Raw genomic sequence first — 21,183 nt, forward strand, 5'->3', positions numbered from 1 at the left:
TACCTCCTACCATTATACCTATAGGTATACCATTATACCTCCTACCATTATACCTATAGGTATACAATTATACCTCCTACCATTATACCTATAGGTATACCATTATACCTCCTACCATTATATCTATAGGTATACCATTATACCTCCTACCGTTATATCTATAGGTATACCATTATACCTCCTACCGTTATAGCTATAGGTATACCATTATTCCTCCTACCATTATACCTCTTACCATTATACCTATAGGTATACCATTATACCTCCTACCATTATACCTATAGGTATACCATTATACCTCCTACCATTATACCTATAGGTATACCATTATACCTCCTACCATTATACCTATAGGTATACCATTATACCTCCTACCATTATACCTATAGGTATACCATTATACCTCCTACCATTATACCTATAGGTATACCATTATACCTCCTACCATTATACCTATAGGTATACCATTATACCTCCTACCATTATATCTATAGGTATACCATTATACCTCCTACCGTTATATCTATAGGTATACCATTATACCTCCTACCGTTATAGCTATAGGTATACCATTATTCCTCCTACCATTATACCTCTTACCATTATACCTATAGGTATACCATTATACCTCCTACCATTATACCTATAGGTATACCATTATTCCTCCTACCATTATACCTCTTACCATTATACCTATAGGTATACCATTATACCTCCTACCATTATACCTATAGGTATACCATTATACCTCCTACCATTATACCTATAGGTATACCATTATACCTCCTACCGTTATAGCTATAGGTATACCATTATACCTCCTACTGTTATACCTATAGGTATACCATTATACCTCCTACCATTATACCTATAGGTATACCATTATACCTCCTACCATTATACCTATAGGTATACCATCAGTGTTGCTGTGTTTTTTTGACCCTATTTGTTCCAGTGTTCTCTCTCCATGCCTGCTGGGTGTTCTTGTGCCCTTCTTTGTCTTAATTCATGATACGTGTTACAGAAATAAAAACAGAAAGGGAAAAAAAGAAAATCCTGGCTCCTTAACAGGTTTTGTAATTGGCAATTCTGTTTCGGGAGCAGGTGAGGTGTGAATGAGGATTTTATCGGAGGGAGTTCGCAGTGAGTGGGAGGTGAGAGGTATATAACAGTCGTGAGAGGTTTTTCAAGCTCCTCTCTTAAAGGACCCCTATTTGTCGTATTTATTTGTCCTCCCTGCCTTTGTCGTTATGGCTTCTTATAAGTTAGTGCAGATTTTCTATATTTATACACACCCTGGAGGATACATGTATACCACTCGCCATCTTATCAGTCCGTATGTGGCTGGCATTATAAAAACAAGATAAGTTGCAGAATATAATAATACTGAGCAAAACTCTTCAATTTACAGGCCCAAAGTTGTCGTAAAAAAAGCAATTGTCCATAGATTCATCTCCCACCCTTTACACACATCCCACCCCATCCTCCCCCACTAAATCGAAACTTTGCTTCCCATGAAAGCCAGCAGCCAAAATTATTGACAGGCCGCTAACATAGTTTTGAGGGTCTCCACTGGTGGTTGGAAGACTGACACCATTCTCTGCCATAACTGTTTTCCAATTACATTCTCTATAGTATAGAGAAAATCTCTAAATCATTGGCATGACCACACATGGGGTCAAACATAAGCTGACTCACTGGACTGTGTCCTCCCCAGCGTTGGCACTTGAGCCAGGGTGGATGGCTCCTTTTTACGCACCTCACACACTGACTTCCTGCGAGCCTGTACTCCCCTCATGGCCGTCTTAATCTTTCGCCACCCAAGGTGGTTTAGCTCGGCTAAGTTAAGAAGGACACAGATGCCACTGACGGCGAACATGAAGACCAGGAAGACTGTCTTCTCGGTTGGTCGAGACACATAGCACTCTACCTCCTTGACGCAAGGGTAGCGGTCACACTCAAAGATGGGTGGCACACTGAAGCCGTAAAGGAAGTATTGTCCGGCCAGGAAGCCAATCTCTAAAGCATTCCTAAAGAAGACCTGAATGATGTAGAAGCGGGATATCCCCTCTTGACGTTTCACCTTGGGGCTTTTCGCTGCTTTCTTGGGTGTATTTGGGATCTCTTTGACTTCTAAGCAGTCTGGTTCATCTTTGGACGACAGGTCTGGGTTCTGCATTAGGATCCCATTGATGTTCTTCATTCGCCTGTTTTCTCTTGGCAGTTCCTTCTCTAGTAAGGGGTAGAGGAAGGAATATCTCCGGTCTCTCTGCTTTGCGGACTGATGGACAGAGTATGTAATAAAGCAGAGGCTGGGCGTGCACACGAGGATTATCTGGAAGACCCAGTACCGGATGTGGGAGATTGGGAAAGCTCGATCGTAGCAGGCTTGGTTACAGCCAGGCTGAAGAGTGTTGCACATGAACATTGTCTGCTCGTCTTCGTAGACCGTCTCGCCAACGATAGCCACAATTAATATGCGGAAAATGACCACTACAGTCAGCAGAATCCTACCGGGAAAAGAAGGAGACATTGAGTGCTCAACATACATGAAATAGCATACCCAAACTCTACAATAATCTTGGCTTGGTAGGCAAGGGTAGCCTTTTGTGCTCCCCACCCACAAATAAGATCTCTAACGACATTATTACATTTAAAAAAAATAATAATAATAATTGACACCTAAACCAGATACAACACAGGCAACGAAAAGTAATCAATAGGTGTTATAACACGTTTACGTAGCATTACAATCATGCAAATGACTAAAAGTCTGTATTCCCCCCCCCCCCCCCCCGAATAACATAGAACTATTGGGTTAAAAAAAAAATCATGTATAATGGTTGCAAATATAAATTATTCAGATAACCAGGAGCCATCTAAACCGACATCACTACACAAATGTCAAGTCTAGCCCAAAAACAGAAATGTTATTAGGAAGTTATAAGAGTAATGAAAAGAACACAATGGACGGGGCCGTCCTGCAGTTGGACATATGTTATATATCATAGATTACCATACCTACTATTGCCTGTATACTGATATTTTAAGACACCGCATGCGCACAAAGGGGCAATTCTCCTAAGACTATGTCATGTTACTAGGAACTATGTAGTGTTATTATTTGGGCACTGGGGCACTATATTAGCACTAAATGGCAGTATTAATAGGAACTGTATGATACAATTATTATGCGCTGGTGGTAATATTTAGGCACCGGCTATTTTCCTCCCCAATAATATGCAAAACGTTAATCTAGCACTGTTTAAAGGGGTATGCCACTAACTTAACTTTTCATATATTGCTGTCCATGGTGAGACTAACAATTACCTCCATACTTGATATTATCTATTCAGTCCCCTTCCCCTGGTTCTGAGCTGCTGCTCTTTGCTGGAGACACAATATTCTGTGTGTGAGTGTCCCTCTCATTCCCCCACTCCTCCCCCTCCCTTCTGAGACAGCTGATGTAAACAAATCCCTGGCAGGCTTTATCTGCAACATTGTACCTTCTTTGTTGCTGATGAACTCCCCGTGATTTATCCTCCCAGCATTACAAAGAAGCTACAATGTTGCAGATAAAAACAGTCAGACTTGTTAACATCAGCTGTCTCAGAAGGTTAACACACAGATTTTTGTGTTTCCAGCAGAAAGCAGCAGCTCAGAACTGGGGGAAGGAGACTGAATAGATAATTAAAAGTATGGAAGGAATTGTTAGTCTCACCATTGGCAGCAACATATCAAAAGTTATGTTTGAGTGAAAATTTCTATCTTATATCCTCTATATCCATACTCGCCAACATTTTTATTACCTAAAATCTGGACATTTAAAGGAGTCTAGTAATATAGATAGGAAGGTATATTCGGAGTGTTTTCTACTCTCAGGTTTGGATTAGGTAGACGTACCAGGGGGGACTATAATACATGTACAAGTAGAACTGAATAAACAAGTCAAGTCTAAATCTGCATAAAATGACATTATTTAGACAGAATGTATCATTATCATGCACCCTCATACTTCCTGGTGAGGAGCACAATGTACCGTACAATCGCTTTGTCATTTTAATTGTTAATTTGATTAAAATCTTGAAATAATCCCCGACGTAAAACCACGCCGACATGTTTAAACTGAACTGAATGATTTATCTGTCCACGTCTTACAACAGATGAGCTTATATCTCCCTTTCCCTTTTGGTAGCTTTACCAGCGTTATTAACCCTTGCTGTATCATTAGGCTAATTCAGTGCAGATCATGGGAGTGCAAGGAGCGTGTGCCGTCTGGGAGGATGACATTCTCCGCGAAGCAACATGTGAAAAAGCGCGGGCAACAGAAGGATACTTAGTGACAGCTTGTGATGCTGCCATAGCCATAGGACAAGCGTGCAGCGTTTTCAGCTATCCCACCCGCGATAACTTGGTTGTCACATTGGATTGTACCTTTTAGTCTGACTGGCGCAACAATGGAGCTATGATGGGTTGCAGTAACAGTCTGACAACAAAAATCCTTACCCAGGCCTCTTATATGCATGATATTAAGGCTATGTCCCCACAACGTACTAACAATGGCCGTTGTTTGGCATGTTCCTACGGCTGACATTGCAATGTAGGCTGTAAGACGTTATTTTAGCTCAACACTGACACTGGCCCGTTTGGATGTGTCCTGTAATAAAATTCCATTGACTTTAAAGGGGTTATCCAATAAAAATCTTTTCAGAAAGTTACATAGATTTGTAATTTATTTCTATTTAATTTCCATACTTATCAGCTGCTGTATGTCCTGAAGGAAATGTCGTTTACTTTTCAGTCTAACACAGTGCTCTCTGCTGCCACCTCTGTCTGTGTCAGGAAGTGTCCAGAGCAGTAGCAAATCCCCATAGAAAACCCTCTTCTGTTCTGGACAGTTCCTGTCACGGCCAGAGATGTCAGTAGAGAGCACTGAAAAGAAAACATTTCCTTCAGGACACACAGCAGCTGATAAGTATGGGAAGACTTGAGATGGCAGTGGTGTACCTGTATGCAGTGAGCACCCCTAGTGGTGGATGCAAGTAGTGTTATAGCAGTGGTGTACATGTCTCCCTTGGTGGATATATTAGTAGCATAAGTATTATGGCAGTGTTATGGCAGAAGTGCACCTCTATGCAGTAAGCTCCCCTAGTGATAGGTGCAGGTAGTGTTATGGCTATGGCAGTGGTGAAGCTGTACACTATCTGCAATAAGCTCCACCTAGTGGTGGATGTAGGTAGTGTTATGGCTATGGCAGTGGTGAAGCTGTACACTGTCTGCAATAAGCTCCACCTAGTGGTGGATGTAGGTAGTGTTATGGCTATGGCAGTGGTGAAGCGGTACACTATCTGCAATAAGCTCCACCTAGTGGTGGATGTAGGTAGTGTTATGGCTATGGCAGTGGTGTAGCTGTACACTGTCTGCAATAAGCTCCACCTAGTGGTGGATGTAGGAAGTGTTATGGCTATGGCAGTGGTGAAGCTGTACACTATCTGCAATAAGCTCCACCTAGTGGTGGATGTAGGTAGTGTTATGGCTATGGCAGTGGTGTAGCTGTACGCTATATGCAATAAACTCCACCTAGTGGTGGATGTAGGTAGTGTTATGGCTATGGCAGTGGTGAAGCTGTACACTGTCTGCAATAAGCTCCCCCTAGTGGTGGATGTAGGTAGTGTTATGGCTATGGCAGTGGTGAAGCTGTACACTATATGCAATAAACTCCACCTAGTGGTGGATGTAGGTAGCCTTATGGCAGTGTTGTAACATGTCTCTATGGTTGGTGCTTCTAGACCAGTGGTAAGGAATTTTGACTGACCAGTTGTTGTAAAACTACAACTCCCATCATGCCTGGACAGCCAAAGCTAAAGCTTAGGCTGTCCAGACATGATGGGAGTTGTAGTTTTGCAACAGCTGGAGAGACAAGATTCCCTACCCCTGTTCTAGACAATAAAATCTGATATATCAATACCATTATTTATAGTGCATTCTAAATGGTTATATGGATTTCTGTAGTAATTGGCCAAACAGCTAAATATGAAGCTATACAGGATATGATAGCAATTTTAGTGTAGGTCCTGTCCTCATAGATATCCCCCTGTACACAGTGATCTAGTAATATGTGCTGTTCGGTAACCAGGAGAATATATACCTAGATTAAGAAACAAGAGACGGTGGTAAATGAGGTGGAAATCACAGAGCTGGTTCTATTGTTTTATAAATGAATAAGCGCGGCGTCCTCTCCAGATGTTGTTAGACCCAGCACATATGTCGGTGTCTGCTTGATGAGATCTCCAGATATTAGAAGAAGCTTTCATGTCACGTCTCATTTGTGCTAGAGTAGTACACAGCGATACCTGATGGGAATGGGAGTAGGAGAGGCTGGACGGAGGATGATGGGGGGAGTTGTGAGTGTGGGTGATACAAGATCAGCTCAGATGTCTTAAGAGCTGATCCATAACCTCATGGACAGGAGCGTCTATAAAAATGTTTATTTCGTGTTAGTGGTGTTTTTAATTCTATAGGTTCATGGCGGCTATGTGTATATACACTGGAATATAGGCAATGCCACCAGTGGCGTAGCTACAATAGAGGCAGGGTAGGCAGTGGCTATGGGGCCCAGGCAGGAGAGGGGCCCAGGAGAGAAGGTAAGAGCGTGTATCCTTCTACTTAACCCCTTATGTACTGCAGTGTGTAAGTGACCAAATGTTTACTTACACACTGCAACACAAAATAAGGGTTAACAAGCAAAAGACAGAGATCTCTGCTTCACTGCACTGATAACCTCTGACTTCTGTTCTCCAGCTGCGCAATCAAGTAGTAAGGGAAAATGTGCAGAGCTCTGTGTAGAGGTCAGGGGTTATCAGTGCATAAGGAGTAAAGCAGATATCTCCTTGTCTTCTGAACTTTGGGTCACTTACACACTGCAGTATATAAGGGGTTAAGCAGAAGGTAGTCTGCTCCTGCACATATGTATTTATCCAATGGCTGCTTGCTATGACAGTCCACTGTTTTTACCTATAAGGGCCCATTAGGAGAAAAGAGAAAAGGCGGCCGCTAAATAAATGTCAAATAATGTCTGTTATTACCGAATTATCTGCATTGAAGTCAATGGAATGACGGACACCCAATACACATAACGTATTGAATAACGGACGTCATTTGACACGGCTGTTCATGACCTTTAACAGCAGATGTATTTTCGGCAATGACGTCCGTTATTTTATGTGGTCCACACACAGATTTTTTTAGTTTTGTTATTGGGCCGTCCTTTCACCATCTTTTTAACAAAATTCAATGGACCTTTAATAAACGCCACACCCAAAAGGGCATTGAAAGCGGTCATCGTTCAACCCAAACCTAAATAAAGCCAAAGTATGCTAAATAACGGCCATTGTTTTGAGTATCAAATAAAGTCTGTTCAAAATCGTTGTGTAAAGAATACACAGTAAAACCTAGGACACTGAATCATTTCCATTTCCGGCGAATCCTATAGAGTTCAATGGGATTTCTGCAACACAAAAATTTTTGCCACGGATCTGAATTCCTCTGGAAGAATTGACATGTTGTACAACAACAGTCTAGGAACTCTGGTTACCAGATCTCTCACTATACACAGTCCCTTTACCCTTATGACGTACTCTACCCATTACACACTAGTAAGAACCCTGGCCTGTTGTTATGTGATATATACATATATATATATATATATATATATATATATATATATATATATGGACTCAGGATCAGTCACATGCTCAGCCCAGCTCTTGTCCTTGTCTCCAATGTTAGCCTCTGCTACCATCTATCATCTGCATGGCACACAAGGGCAGAATTCCCCAGCACCTTGTTACTAATCCACACAGCCACCGCAGCCACATACATAACATAATAAAGCAATACAATAAATGTTGGCAAAAATTAATATATATCATACTGTTCATATATATTAAAGGGGTTGTCCAGTGAACATCTTTTTCTTTCAAATCAACTGGTTTCAGAAAGTTATATAGATTTGTAATTTACTTCTATTTAAAAATCTCCAGTCTTCTAGTACTTATCAGCTGCTGTATGTCCTGCAGGAAGTGGTGTTTTCTTTTCAGGCTGACACAGTGCTCTAGTGCTGCCACCTCTGTCCAAGACAGGAACTGTCCAGAGCAGTAGAAAAACCCAATAGAAAACCTCTCCTGCTCTGGACAGTTATTTCCCTATTTATGTTCCAATACTCGCAACCGAGTGGGACTTTTGGGGCTATCTATCAGGGTGGTGTGGTGCTCTCCCCATCATGGAGGCACCCCGTGGCAACAGGCTAGGGATATCTGGCTATTCCTGTAATTTGAGATTCGCAATTGAGGCTCCACGGACTCTTGTTTTGCATAATTAATTTTTTGGGGGCATCAGTGGAGACTCTTAAGTACTTCATTTTTTTTTACTAATTTCCTTGAGTTCAGTGATTACTGTGTTTTGTCAGTTCCTGTCTCGGACAAAGGTGGCAGCAGAGAGCACTGTGTCAGACTGAAAAGAAAACGCCACTTACTGCACAACATACGGCAGCTGATAAGTACTGAAAGACTTGAGATTTTTGAAATAGAAGTAAATTACAAATCTATATAACTTTCTGAAACCAGTTCATCTGAAAGAAAAAGATTTTTGATGGATAACCACTTTAACAGAGCAAAACAGATACTGGGGAGAAAGCACCTTTTCCCCCATTTTAATATATATGTGGCGACACACATGGGTGGACACAAATGACTACTTAGTGGCATGGCTATGTACGTCTGTGTCTATTACAATGTTAATTTAGCCCACATACAAATTTAGTCAGGGTCAGGCCCTGATACACTCAGACTAACCCTGATACTATATAGACTATATAGGAAATTTATTGGATACATGTTGTACTCTTATGCTGAGTGTAATAGGGCGACATTCTGTGCAAAAAGTGTGTAGGATAAACACCATCACCACGGGCTCCCACAGCTTACAAGCCAAAGTACAAACAGTACACAACAGATGGGGCTTTGATGTGTCTCATATATAATAAAATAGCTGGAATATTAGGCCATGATCTGCAGTTCTGTCATGCAGAGAGCAATGGTCTGCGTGCAGCTAGAGCAGATGGAAAGGCTGGTCGCACATGTGCCAGACCGCACCACAGGGCTCTAGACATGCACTCACGCAAACAATGGCACAAAGTACACAATGCCCTAGTGGGATGTTCCTCTCTTCTTCCACAGGCCTGGAGAAACTTGCACAAAGATGCAGCAAACAGCTGATGTCTAATAGTGTTTCTTCACTGCAAATAATAACTCTGGTAAGTTTTAGAATCAACTATGAAGGTCAAATATTTTCTGAAAAATGACGGTTCATGTGAATTCATATCTTATCTTCTTGCTTCATTAATAATAATAATAATAATAATGATAATAATATTTATTTGTACAGCACCAACAAATTCCGCAGTGCTTCTTATATATGGTAACCCTATAACAGTGTCAGAAGAGCGCACCTTAAAGGGAATCTAGTACTTAAAGGGAAGTCCTATTTTCATCCTTACATTCACAGCCATAACTTTATTTTTCCATTGAGGGTTTGTTTTTTGCGGGAGGAGCTGTATTTTTATAATGGCACCATTTTGGGGTATATATACTTTATTAATTAGCCTTTTATTTTTGGGAAGAGGCAACGAAAAACAAAACTTTTCTGTATAGGCTGATACTAGAGATAAGTTGCTCAAGTCCGATTGGTCAACATTTGAATACCGGTGGCTGAAGACATTGAATGTAGCCCAAGGGCGCCTGGGAAAACATGGATACATCCTATGGAACTCATCTCTAGTTGGTAAAGATAGTACCAGCGACAATGGTTTAGCCACTTCAAAAGTCCATTCTCGGCACTCACCATATCATGCTTCAAAAATATTTTATTGTAGAAAAATCATCAGAATACATATGACTGGACGTTTCGGCATCAAGCCTTCCTCAACTGGTTTAGCCACTGACACTATGACTATGCCTCTCAGGGTGCCAATGGCCAAGGAAAAGTACCCTGAAGATTATAAGGAATTTTCCATCACAAAGCAGATACTAGCACCCATTCATCCTCAAGGGAAAAATACTAGAAGAAGTGAATGCTAGTATAGATGACGCATGATAGCTGGAGGCTCGGTTATAGATTACCTTGAGCCCAGGAGATTTAAGATGCCACCACAGCAAAAACAGGCTCATCTTAAGCTGAAGTGCCAGCAATTCCTAACAAACCAAGCCTTGCTGAATCCACACACTATACACATTCAGCTGTAACCCATCCATGTTAGCAGGAGGTGGAGGACAACATTTTTTAAAGGTGACTACAAGGTTGCAATGCTCAAAAAGCGGTCCAATATAACGTCCTGGCCTACAACAATCGGGACGTTGGTGTTCATAATACTGGCCCTTGACCTAATAAACAGCAAGGCTTAGTTCATGGATTACATAATTGGTGGAAAACAGATTAGAGCTGGACCGATAGATTATAATGGATTTAAAGTATTTTATTCTTAAATGTAATAACTGTGTTATGTAGATATCATCTGCCATGGATTGTTTTTTGAAGCTGTAGTTGCAAAATTTATTCATTCGAATATAAAAAAATTGTGCCAGGTCTGGTCTATTGTTCCAGATCCTGACAATGGCCTTAGGGTACTATTACACAGAGCGATAATCGTCCGAATCGTATTATCGCTCCGTGGAATAGAGAAAACATCCAGCCGATGATTGTGTCATCGGCTGATCGTTCATTTAGGTTCCAACCTAAAATCATCGGGCACCGACCGCGCATCGCTACGTGGAATAGCGATGTGCGGCGGGCGATCGACGATTTCAAAAGCACCAAATATTACGTAAACATGTTGCAGGGCTTCTCCTGCTCTCCTTCTTCCTCCCAGTCCCGTGCGCAGACCGCTCAGCCAGTCACTGGCCAGGACCGCCGCAGCCAGTGATTGGCTGAGCGGTCTGTCAGCTCAGACAGACCACACCGAAGCTACTGCTGCGTGCGGGACTGGGAGGAAGGAGCGCAGGAGAAGACCTGCAACATGCTAGGCAATGTATGGTGTTTTAAAACAAGGGCTGCAAGGACATCGGTAACGATGTCCTTGCAGCCCTCACTAAACAATTATTGGGCCATGGAATAGCAGTTTGCCGCTAGTTTACATTATTGATCGGGCCCCCATCGGCCTGTGGAATAGCACCCTTAGCCGTCACAAATGCCCCCCATACAAAGTGTCTGACAAAGATGCCTCTTGATGGCCAGCCATAGGTGACCCCATACTTTGCTTCTCTGTTAGACGTCCCCCAGATGGCCTTCCACAGGTGCCCACACACAGCCCCAGATACCCCCAGACCTCCTGCTACATAAGATACAAGAGAGCTTGAAAGTCTACATCAGGGATGGGAAACCTTCGGCCCTCCAGCTGCTGCAAAACTACAATTCATATGAAGCCTGGACAGCCAAAGCTTTAGCTTCGGCTGTCCAGGCATGATGGGAATTGAAGTTTTGCAGCAACTGGAGGGCCAAAGGTTCCCCATCCCTAGTCTACATTGTAGGCCGTATATTTTAGAAATCTAGCCTTCTACATACACATGGCATGTCACATGAAGAGGTTAATCACAAGAACGGCATAAGCTGTGACTGGGTCATCCTCAGCATCTTGTAAAGGTGCCAGCACATGGTGCGACTTCTAGCACTAGGTGCTGCCTTCAAGGTGTTAATGAGATACTGTAATAGCTATTGTTAGCAAGTGCCACCACCTCTCGTGTACCATCGTGGATCCCGAGCACTGAGCAGAAAACAATGTCTGCTATCACGGCATCCACTAGTGGAGAGCTTCTCTATAGTATGTGTCTATCAGCCATAATGTGCAGAAAATAAATAGAAGATTATTGTGATACTATAACCCCCTCCTTACTTGGTTCTCCACACCATCCACAAGCTTAGATCCTGCCTATTTGATATAAAAATATAAATCTAAAATAGCTTTATTTCATTGGTAGACTGTGTCACCTAGGCGGAGCTTCACTGCAGTTGGGCCCTCTGCCCAGCCGGGAGATGGGGGCCTAATTGCCATGAAGCCCCGCCAAGTCAACACTGTTAACTGATGAAATGAAGCGAGATTACACTATGGAATCAGCGCCGAAATTCCGTGCGGAACCCCCATACGCGAACTTGGCACCAAATTCTGCTTGCTATCTGCTTGAATTGGAGGGCTTGAGCGCCTCCACTCTCCCCTCAAAGAACTCACGTGAACTGACAATTCCGTAGTGTGAACGGGCCTTAAAGGAGGTGACAGTATCACTTATATAGTAATACTACATAAAGAAATCCACATAGAGAGCCCAAGGATGTGCTCAGCATAGGAATCCCTAGCTCAGAATCCAGACTAATAAAACCTAGCTAGGGTAAGTAGAATTCACTAATAAAAAAAGTTTTTGGGGGAAAACTTCCCTTCTGCCTCTTCTTACATTAAGACAATAAGGTAAGTATGTTTTTTTTTTAAATTCTTTTAGCGGAAAGAAAGGCAGCAAAGAAAGTTTTCAGTTTGCTTGGAAAATCTTATAACTTGGGTGAGATGTGGCAGACAGTATGTAGCTAGTAGGTACAGGATAAACCCACTAGTGGCTTCCATCGACTGAATTGCTGGGAGGGGGGGTGTAGCTGCTAGAGAGGCTGCCCGTCTGGGTAGTCCATAGGAGATAGTGGCGGTCTGCTGCTGCCACTCTTATTTCATGGAGCAATGGCCAACAAACTGTCACTGTCCTTGTTGGGATTTTAGGTCATGCTTTAAATCATAGATCAGCCTACATTGAGTATGTTGGCTTATAGTTGATTTAAAAGATGAACTATTACACAAAACGATTATCGCCCCAAACAGCCGGTAATCAGCCAAGTACGGCTGAAAATTGCTTTCTGTAATATTACCCTATGGGCCCTATTCCACAGGAACGATAATTGTCCGAATCGGCCCCATTCGGCCCGATGTGGCTGATTATCGCTCAGTAGAATAGAGAGAACGATCAGCCGATGATCGTGTCATCGGCTGATCGTTCATTTAGGGCCAGACCTAAAATCATCGTTCCCCCACCGCATATCGCTACGGTGGAATAGCGGTGCACGGCGGGCGACCGACGATTTGAAAAAGCACAGCATACATTACCTGCAGGTCTTCTCCTCCGCTCTGTCTTCCTCCCTGGGTCCTGCACACTCTGGCTTCAGAATGGCCTGTCAGCTGACAGAGCGCTTAGCAAATCACAGGCCAGGACCGCCGCGGCCTGTGATTGGCTGAGTGGCCTGTCAGCTGACAGGCCATTCTGAAGATAGAGCGCGCAGGACCCAGGGAGGAAGACAGAGCGGAGGAGAAGAACTGACAGGTAATGTATGCTGCAAGGACATCGGTAACGATGTCCCTGCAGCCCTCGGTCAACGATCATCGGCCCGTGGAATAGGACCCTTCTGCACATTGTTAGTTCTTCGGGATGAGGTGATACTTGGCGCACCTTAATTCAGCCTCTGTCCTGAAGTTGTTGTGCTAAAGAACAAAGTAGTTAAAATCACACATACAATTTTTTTTTTAAGTAAAGTACCCTTCACCCCTGTACTGTTTTTTTTTTTTTTTTTTTTAATCAATAGATTTAATCACTCTCTGGTTTTCTCTCTAAACTGTGATCCTTATTTTGCTGTGCAACAGTGCACACACTTTCCCACAATCCCCCTTGCTTGTAGGCTAAGGGTCCTTTTTCACAGCCCGATATGGGGCCGTGCAAGGACTTGTTTGCAGTGCCTCTAGAAAGCACGATGAATTAAGTATTGCTGTATTGCTCGTGCAGCCATTTAAATGTATTGCTATTGGCCGCACATCCCCTGTTTACACAGGCAGATACATAGCTCCCAACTGTCCCGGATTCCGCGGGACAGTCCCGTTTTCGGGGTGCTGTCCCACGGTCCCGGAACAGCACCCAGTGTCCCGCATTATATGTGGCCCCACCGAAAAAAACAATAAACCAGTAACTCACCTGTCCGCCGGTCCCAGCAGCTCCTCTTCCGGCAGAGCGCGCACTTCTGTCATCCTCCGGAGCGGGCAGCAGGGTACAGAGACACTGACTGTGCCGGAAGTGACCTGCAGCCTCTGTCATGAATTACTTCTGGCACAGTCAGTGTCTCTGTACCCCGCTGCCCGCCCCGGAGGATGACAGGAGTGCGCGGTCTGCCGGGACAGGAGCTGCTGGGACCGGCGGACAGGTGAGTTACTGGTTTATTGTTTTTCTAGTCGGGCCACACAAATGGGGGGATTGGCTACTATGTGGGGCGCTATATGGGGGATTGACTACTATATGGGGGATTGGCTACTTTGTGGGGCACTATCTGGGGGATTGGATACTATGTGGGGCATATATGGGGGCATTGGCTACTATGTGGGCACTATATGGGGCATTGGCTACTATGTGGGGTGCTATATGGGGGATTGGCTACTATGTGGGGCACTATATGGGGCATTGTCTACTATGTGGGGCATATATGGGGGCATTGGCTACTATGTGGGCACTATATGGGGCATTGGCTACTATGTGGGGCACTATATGGGGCATTGGCTACTATGTGGGGCACTCTATGGGGGATTGGCTACTATGTGGGGCACTATATGGGGGATTCGCTACTATGTGGGGCACTATATGGGGGCATTGGCTACTATGTGGGCACTATATGGGGCATTGGCTACTATGTGGGGCGCTATATGGGGGATTGGCTACTATGTGGGACATATATGGGGGCATTGGCTACTATGTGGGCACTACATGGGGCATTTGCTACTATGTGGGGCACTCTATGGGGGATTGGCTACTATGTGGGGCACTATATGGAGGGATTGGCTACTATGTGGGGCACTATATGGGGATTGGCTACTGTGTGGGGCACTATATGGGGATTGGCTACTATGTGGGGCACTATATGGGGGGATTGGCTACTATGTGGGGCACTATATGGGGGGATTGGCTACTATGTGGGGCACTATATGGGGGGATTGGCTACAATGTGGGGCACTATATGGGGTTGGCTACTATGTGGGGCACTATATGGGGGCATTGGCTACTATGTGGGGCACTGGCTACTATGTGGGGCACTATATGAGGCATTTGATACTATGTGGGGCACTATATGGGGGCATTGGATACTATGTGGGGCACTATAGGGGGGGATTAGCTACTATGTGGGGCACTATATGGGGGCATTGGCTACTATGTGGGGCACTATATGGGGATTGGCTTCTATGTGGGGCACTATATGAGGCATTGGATACTATGTGGGGCACTATACGGGGGATTGGCTACTATGTGGGGCACTATATGGGGGATTGGATACTATGTGTGGCACTATATAGGGGGATTGGATACTATGTGGGCACTATTGGGGGGATTGGATACTATGTGGGGCACTATAATGGGGCAATTGGATACTATATAGGGCATTTTTGGGGGGATTGGATACTGTATAGGGCACTATGCAGTCAGCAGCATGTGGTGACTGTAGGGGAGTGGCTATGGAGGGTTGCTATGGGGGCGTGGCTATGGAGGGTCGCTATGGGGGCGTGGCTATGGAGGGTCACTATGGGGGCGTGGCTATGGGGACCGCGGCGCACATGTCCCTCTTTGCTCTTTGCAAAATTTGGGAGGTATGCAGATATGTGGCCAATAGCGATATATTTTTCCGCAGTACAAACGTTGCGACCACTGTCACTGATCACTGTCACTTTTACATGGGACGATTATTGGCCGAAGGAGCGTTTCTACCAATGCTCCTTGCCCATAATCATCCCCTTTAGTAAAGCCCATTTGCCAGTACCAGGGGCGTAGCTAGGATTCATGGGGCCCCATAGCAAAAAACTGTATGGGGCCCCATAAATCCTTCACATAGGTATTGAGGACCTTTGGGTCATGTGACCCAAAGGTCCTTCATCCCTCTCCTGTGCCGTCTGGCAGGTCCTGCTCCTCTGTTCAGCCCGCTCACCCGGCACTACAATGAGGGGGCTGAACAGTGCAGTGGGGGTCCCTCTTCCTCTCTGGACCCCTGGGGGAGCGGGGTACCTACCATGAAGGCAGGTCAGGCTTCCTCGGGCCCCCTTCATGCAGGGGCCCCATAGCAGTCGCCTTCCCTGCCTTCACTGTAGCTACGCCACTGGCCAGTACCTTAGTAGGGTGTAAACAAGGGCAACAGGTTAACAAAGCAATGCAGGCCTATGGGGGGAAGTCTATATCCCTTATACAGTTCAGAAATGCTTGTTCTTTTTTATTTTCAAATTTTTCATCAGTTTAGACCTAGTTTTTAGGCCCCTTTAAGAATGACACTATATCCAGGGTAATTAAAATACAGGCGCCACGATCTGTGGATTTTAGGGACAGATGTGCTCTTATTATACATACAGTATAGCAGCTCATGGGTTCTGCAGGAAAGAGGGCAAATTCAGATGCACAAAATGAAGGTTCTGGGCTCCAGTGCAAAATCTGTAGCATCACCCCTAATGTAATACGTGCCATTCATAAAGGAAGATGATAAGGCTTTTTTTCTACTATATCCAATAAGAAGGACACATAATTACTGATGGATTGATGTATATTAGCGATATTAGAAAGTTATTAAAGGGTTAAAAAATATAATACCTCTCTGGCATAATCACCTTCCCTCTTCCTCCCCGATTCTGTCGCTATCAAGTCTTCTGGTCCCCACTGCCGTTCTGTTCTTCCTCCTTCTGATGATGTTTCATCTGGTCAGCCAATCACTGGGATAAGTAGGCCGTTTCTATCATCATAAAACTCGATAAGGGTACAAACACACACACCGTATACGCAGCGTATTTTCTGCTGCGATACAGCAGATTAGATCTAAATAACTGAACACAGCATCAAATCTGCACCATCAAATCTGCTGCAGATCTGCTGCGTATCTGCTGCGTATACGGTCTGTGTGTTTGTACCCTAAAAAGCAGGAAGAACAGGACAGCAGTGGGGATCGGGAGACATGACAGCAGCAGGGAAAGTGAATATGCAGGTTTTAATTTTTTTTAAATGAACAGGTAGTATAATACAGAAGCAGTGGCGTAGCTACCATAGAGGCAGGGTAGTCAGTTGCTATGGGGCCCGTGCAGGAGGGGGGCCCGGGAGAAAAGGAAAGAGTATGGGTCCTTCTGCCTAATCCCTTATGTACTGCAGTGTGTAAGTGACCCAATGTTTACTTACATGCTGTAACACAAAAAAGGGTTAACAAGCAGAAGACAGAGATCTCTGCTTTACTGCACTGATAAGCCTTGACTTCTGTTCTCCAGCTGGCAACCAAGTAAAAAAATGTGCAGAGGTCAGAGGTTATCAGTGCATGAGCAGTAAAGCAGGTATCTCTAAAATTTTTTGCTATGGGGCCCTGTGAATCCTAGCTACGCCCCTGTACAGAAGTATTATATTTGCCCAGTTTGGTGAATTGAAAGACATTGTCGGCTGAATGAGCATTTGGATGAAAGCTAAGCTCACGGCTACTTTAAGGAGGATCCTAGAGGTTTTTTTTAGGAAGCTCTCTGGGTCAACACTGGATCAGTTATCTGACGAAAAAGGATCCATCTACTGATCCGCACAGAGGCCCTCTGCTGTCTATGTAGCAAGAAGCTGTGCGTTAGTGTCTATCATAGTGACCATATTGGTTTGTGGATAGGGGCATTACTTTAGAGAACTTGCATCCAGGCGAGTATTATAAATAGCCCATGGAAGGTGAGACCCCTGTGACAGATTTTCAAGCTGGGGCCCTAAAGCTTCATGTTATGCTTTTTAATTTATTGCAGTAGTCTATTGTCTGACATAAACCGCAAACACGTAGATGTCCAGCTTACCCTTGTTCACACGGAGTGGCAGTGGACTACCCCTTGAAGTGTACATACGAAGAAACGAAGTCTGGCATCACAAGGCAAAAAAAGGATTTTAGTCTGAATTAGTTGTATCTAAAAGCTCCATATAGATATAGAAAGATAGATAGATAGATAGATAGAGAGATAGATAGATAGATAGGAGATAGATAGATAGATAGATAGATAGATAGATAGATAGGAGATAGATAGATAGATAGATAGATAGATAGATAGATAGGAGATAGATAGATAGATAGATAGATAGATAGATAGATAGATAGATAGGAGATAGATAGATAGATAGATAGATAGATAGATAGATAGATAGATAGATAGATAGAATGAATAAGCCAAAACATTTTGGGCTTTGCTAGTATAGCCCTTCCATTCAGACATAGGAAAACGGTGTTTTGGTCTTTTCTAGTAGCCCTTCCTTATAGCAACGAAGAGCTGCTACTAGAGATGAGCAAATTTACAGTACAAACGAAGCAAAACACTTTGTAAGTTCGGCAACCTGCTTATCAGCCTGCTGATTTTGACGTCCATGACGCTCTGTGCTGTTCCACCGTGGGTGCCTGGAAAGGCTGGAGCCAGTTCTGGGGAACTTCTCCCAGGACTGGATCCAGCTTTTCCAGGCCCCTGAGGCGAAGCAGCACAGACTTTAAAGGCAGCCGGCTGATAAGCAGACTGCCGAGCTAAGGAAGTGATTCGCTTTGTTTGTCCTGTAAATTCGCTCATCTCTAGCTGCTACCAAAGCCCAAAACCTGTTGATGTTTTAGTCCGTTTTCCCATGTGTGTAGCTTTAAGATGCAACGAATATAGATAGAATTGCTCTTGATCCTTGTGGCGCTGGACCTCCTTTCTACTGTCTGTAATATGCTGCAGCATCACATGTAATGTAAAGCATAGTAAATGTTCACATCTCACATACTCCTCCTTGGTGCGCTGTGGTTAGCCATCGTGGGACAAAAACCTAACCTATCTGTCCATGACATCATGTCAATGAAAATATGCAGGGGTGTTCAATAGATGAGTAAAGCAGGTGAATCCATTAAAGCGGAATCATCATTGTGACTTTTCCATTGTCCCGGACATCTGAAGGCAGCGTTTACCTCCTCTGTGTAATCATTTTTTCTTAATTAAGTTCCCTTAATGGATTGGACTAATTGGACGTCCCGGTATTGGCATGCCGATGATTAATCACCAGTAAAGCCAGATCCGGCCTCGCGAAAGGCAGAAATTAAAATGGAGGATGTGGAGAGAAACCACTCGCAATGCTTTATAGTTTCATTTCAATCAGCCTATCAAGCCAGATGCAGTGAGGAGGTTTATACACGCATAAGCTCGGAGGAAACGCATCCATTTATAACATCAATCATACATAGATAATAATAATACGATACAGCTTACCATATACTGCAATTTTTTAGGTGCACATATGGTGCACATATATTGCGTTGGTTAGTGTCCATGGGACAACCAGAAAAAAGATAAATGATGTCTAGCGAAGGTCTTAAATTTGGGATGTAGTCACCATATGAAGATGCAATGGTAAGGAAAAATACCCATGTACAGTGGTCCCTCAACATACAATATTAATTGGTTCCAGCACGACCATTGTATGTTGAGACCAAAACTCTATGGGAAACTGGTAATTGGTTATCCCCCAAATCCCCCAAAATTAGAAAAAAGTTAAATTTAAAGGTAAATAAGCAGCTAACTAATTTGGATACAACGTGATTGGCCGTCAATATCTAAATGGTGGGTGCCAGTAAGGAACTGACTGGCAATCAGCTGTCCATCAGAGCCATTGCACCCAGATGTATACTGTAAATGAAATAAGATGCTTTGAATCTTTTTGTACCCCAGGGCCTGTAATATGAGAAGCCAAGATGCCACTTGGGAATTCAAAAAAAAGGCTACCTTCTAGGAAGCAAAAGAAATTGGGCATGTTGTAACCAAATGCCAGGGGCCCCTATAAGGGCCGTATTACATGGGGCGATTATCGTTAAAAAAAAATCATTAGATCATTTGGATTTAAATGATAATCATTTTGAGTAATAGCAGGCAATGATTAAACAACCAACGAGAAATCGTTGATCGTTTGATAAAATCTGGACCTATTTTCATTGTTTATTGTTTACACATCGTTCGGTGTAATAACACGTTGATTGGTCGTTCCCTGGTCTATCAGCCAGGAAAGGACAAGCGCAAGAATGACTGTAAATAACCATCATCGTCCTGTGTAATAGGGTGAATGATTTAAGATCCTTTGTTATAGCGGTCATTTATCGTTAATCGCCGAAAAATCGTCCTGTGTAGTACCACCCTAACTGTAAATGGAGTTCCCATAATGCACTGCTCTCAACACTCTCTCCACTAGTTCTAGAGGATATATGGAGACAGGTGGGTAAGAACGACCTACACTCCCATCTAGTTTCTTCTTCTTGTGGATATGTCATAAATATGTAAAGTGTAAACCACTTCTAGTAAGGGACGTCTACTGAAGATGTAGTGGGAGCCTGTTACCAGAGGCCTAACATGACTTTTTTGTCCCTGGGTAACACTGCTTCTTTGCTGCATAAACAGCACCACCCCTGTCCTCAGGTGAGTGTGGTATTACAATTCAGCTCCATTCACTTTAATAGAACAGACCTATAACACTTACACCCAGGACAAAAGTGGTGCTGTTTCTGGAAAGAAGCGGCCACGTTTTTCTAATCCTTTAAGGCACAAGTGCCCAGGTGCAACGGCCACCTCTGTTTTTCTTATAGATAAACCAATGTATATTACAGATGGTTGTGCAGGCGTGATAAATTCTCTGCATGGTTCCTTTAGAGGTTAAACAGATATTTTGTATGGAAATGATGTATTCTGTGTACAGTCTATTTAACATGAATCAGTTAATGTAAAAAATTACCTGGTGCCTGACTTTCCTAGATAGGACTGCATATTTTACCATAACTAGCTGCTGGGCTTTGATGGATTATGTAGGTCATGCATAATGTCAGGGGTATGATAATGCGCTATTATTCACTTTATAGCGCTATTAGCTGCAAACAAATTATCTAAAGACAGCACAGTCGGTAGTAGTGAGTGAGCAACAGTATGTGTGGATGGAGAGATAGATAGATAGATAGATAGATAGATAGATAGATAGATAGATAGATAGATAGATAGATAGGAGATAGATAGATAGATAGATAGATAGATAGATCTGAAATAGGTATAGATAGCTGTATATAAATGAGATAGATGTAGATAAATGA

General features: G+C 43.4%; 1 protein-coding gene across 1 annotated transcript in view; it reads right to left on the bottom strand.

Annotated features, from left to right (window-relative positions):
• Positions 1–1,678: 1,678 nt before the first annotated feature.
• Positions 1,679–21,183, bottom strand: part of LOC138765651 (gap junction delta-2 protein-like) — a 29,553-nt gene continuing 10,048 nt past the window's right edge. Inside the window, exon 2 of the mRNA XM_069942607.1 lies at positions 1,679–2,510. Coding sequence (XP_069798708.1) covers positions 1,679–2,510 — 832 coding nt within the window. The remainder of the gene's footprint in view (positions 2,511–21,183) is intronic.

This window comes from Dendropsophus ebraccatus, chromosome 10 (genome assembly GCF_027789765.1).
Source record: "Dendropsophus ebraccatus isolate aDenEbr1 chromosome 10, aDenEbr1.pat, whole genome shotgun sequence".
Taxonomy (NCBI): domain Eukaryota; kingdom Metazoa; phylum Chordata; class Amphibia; order Anura; family Hylidae; genus Dendropsophus; species Dendropsophus ebraccatus.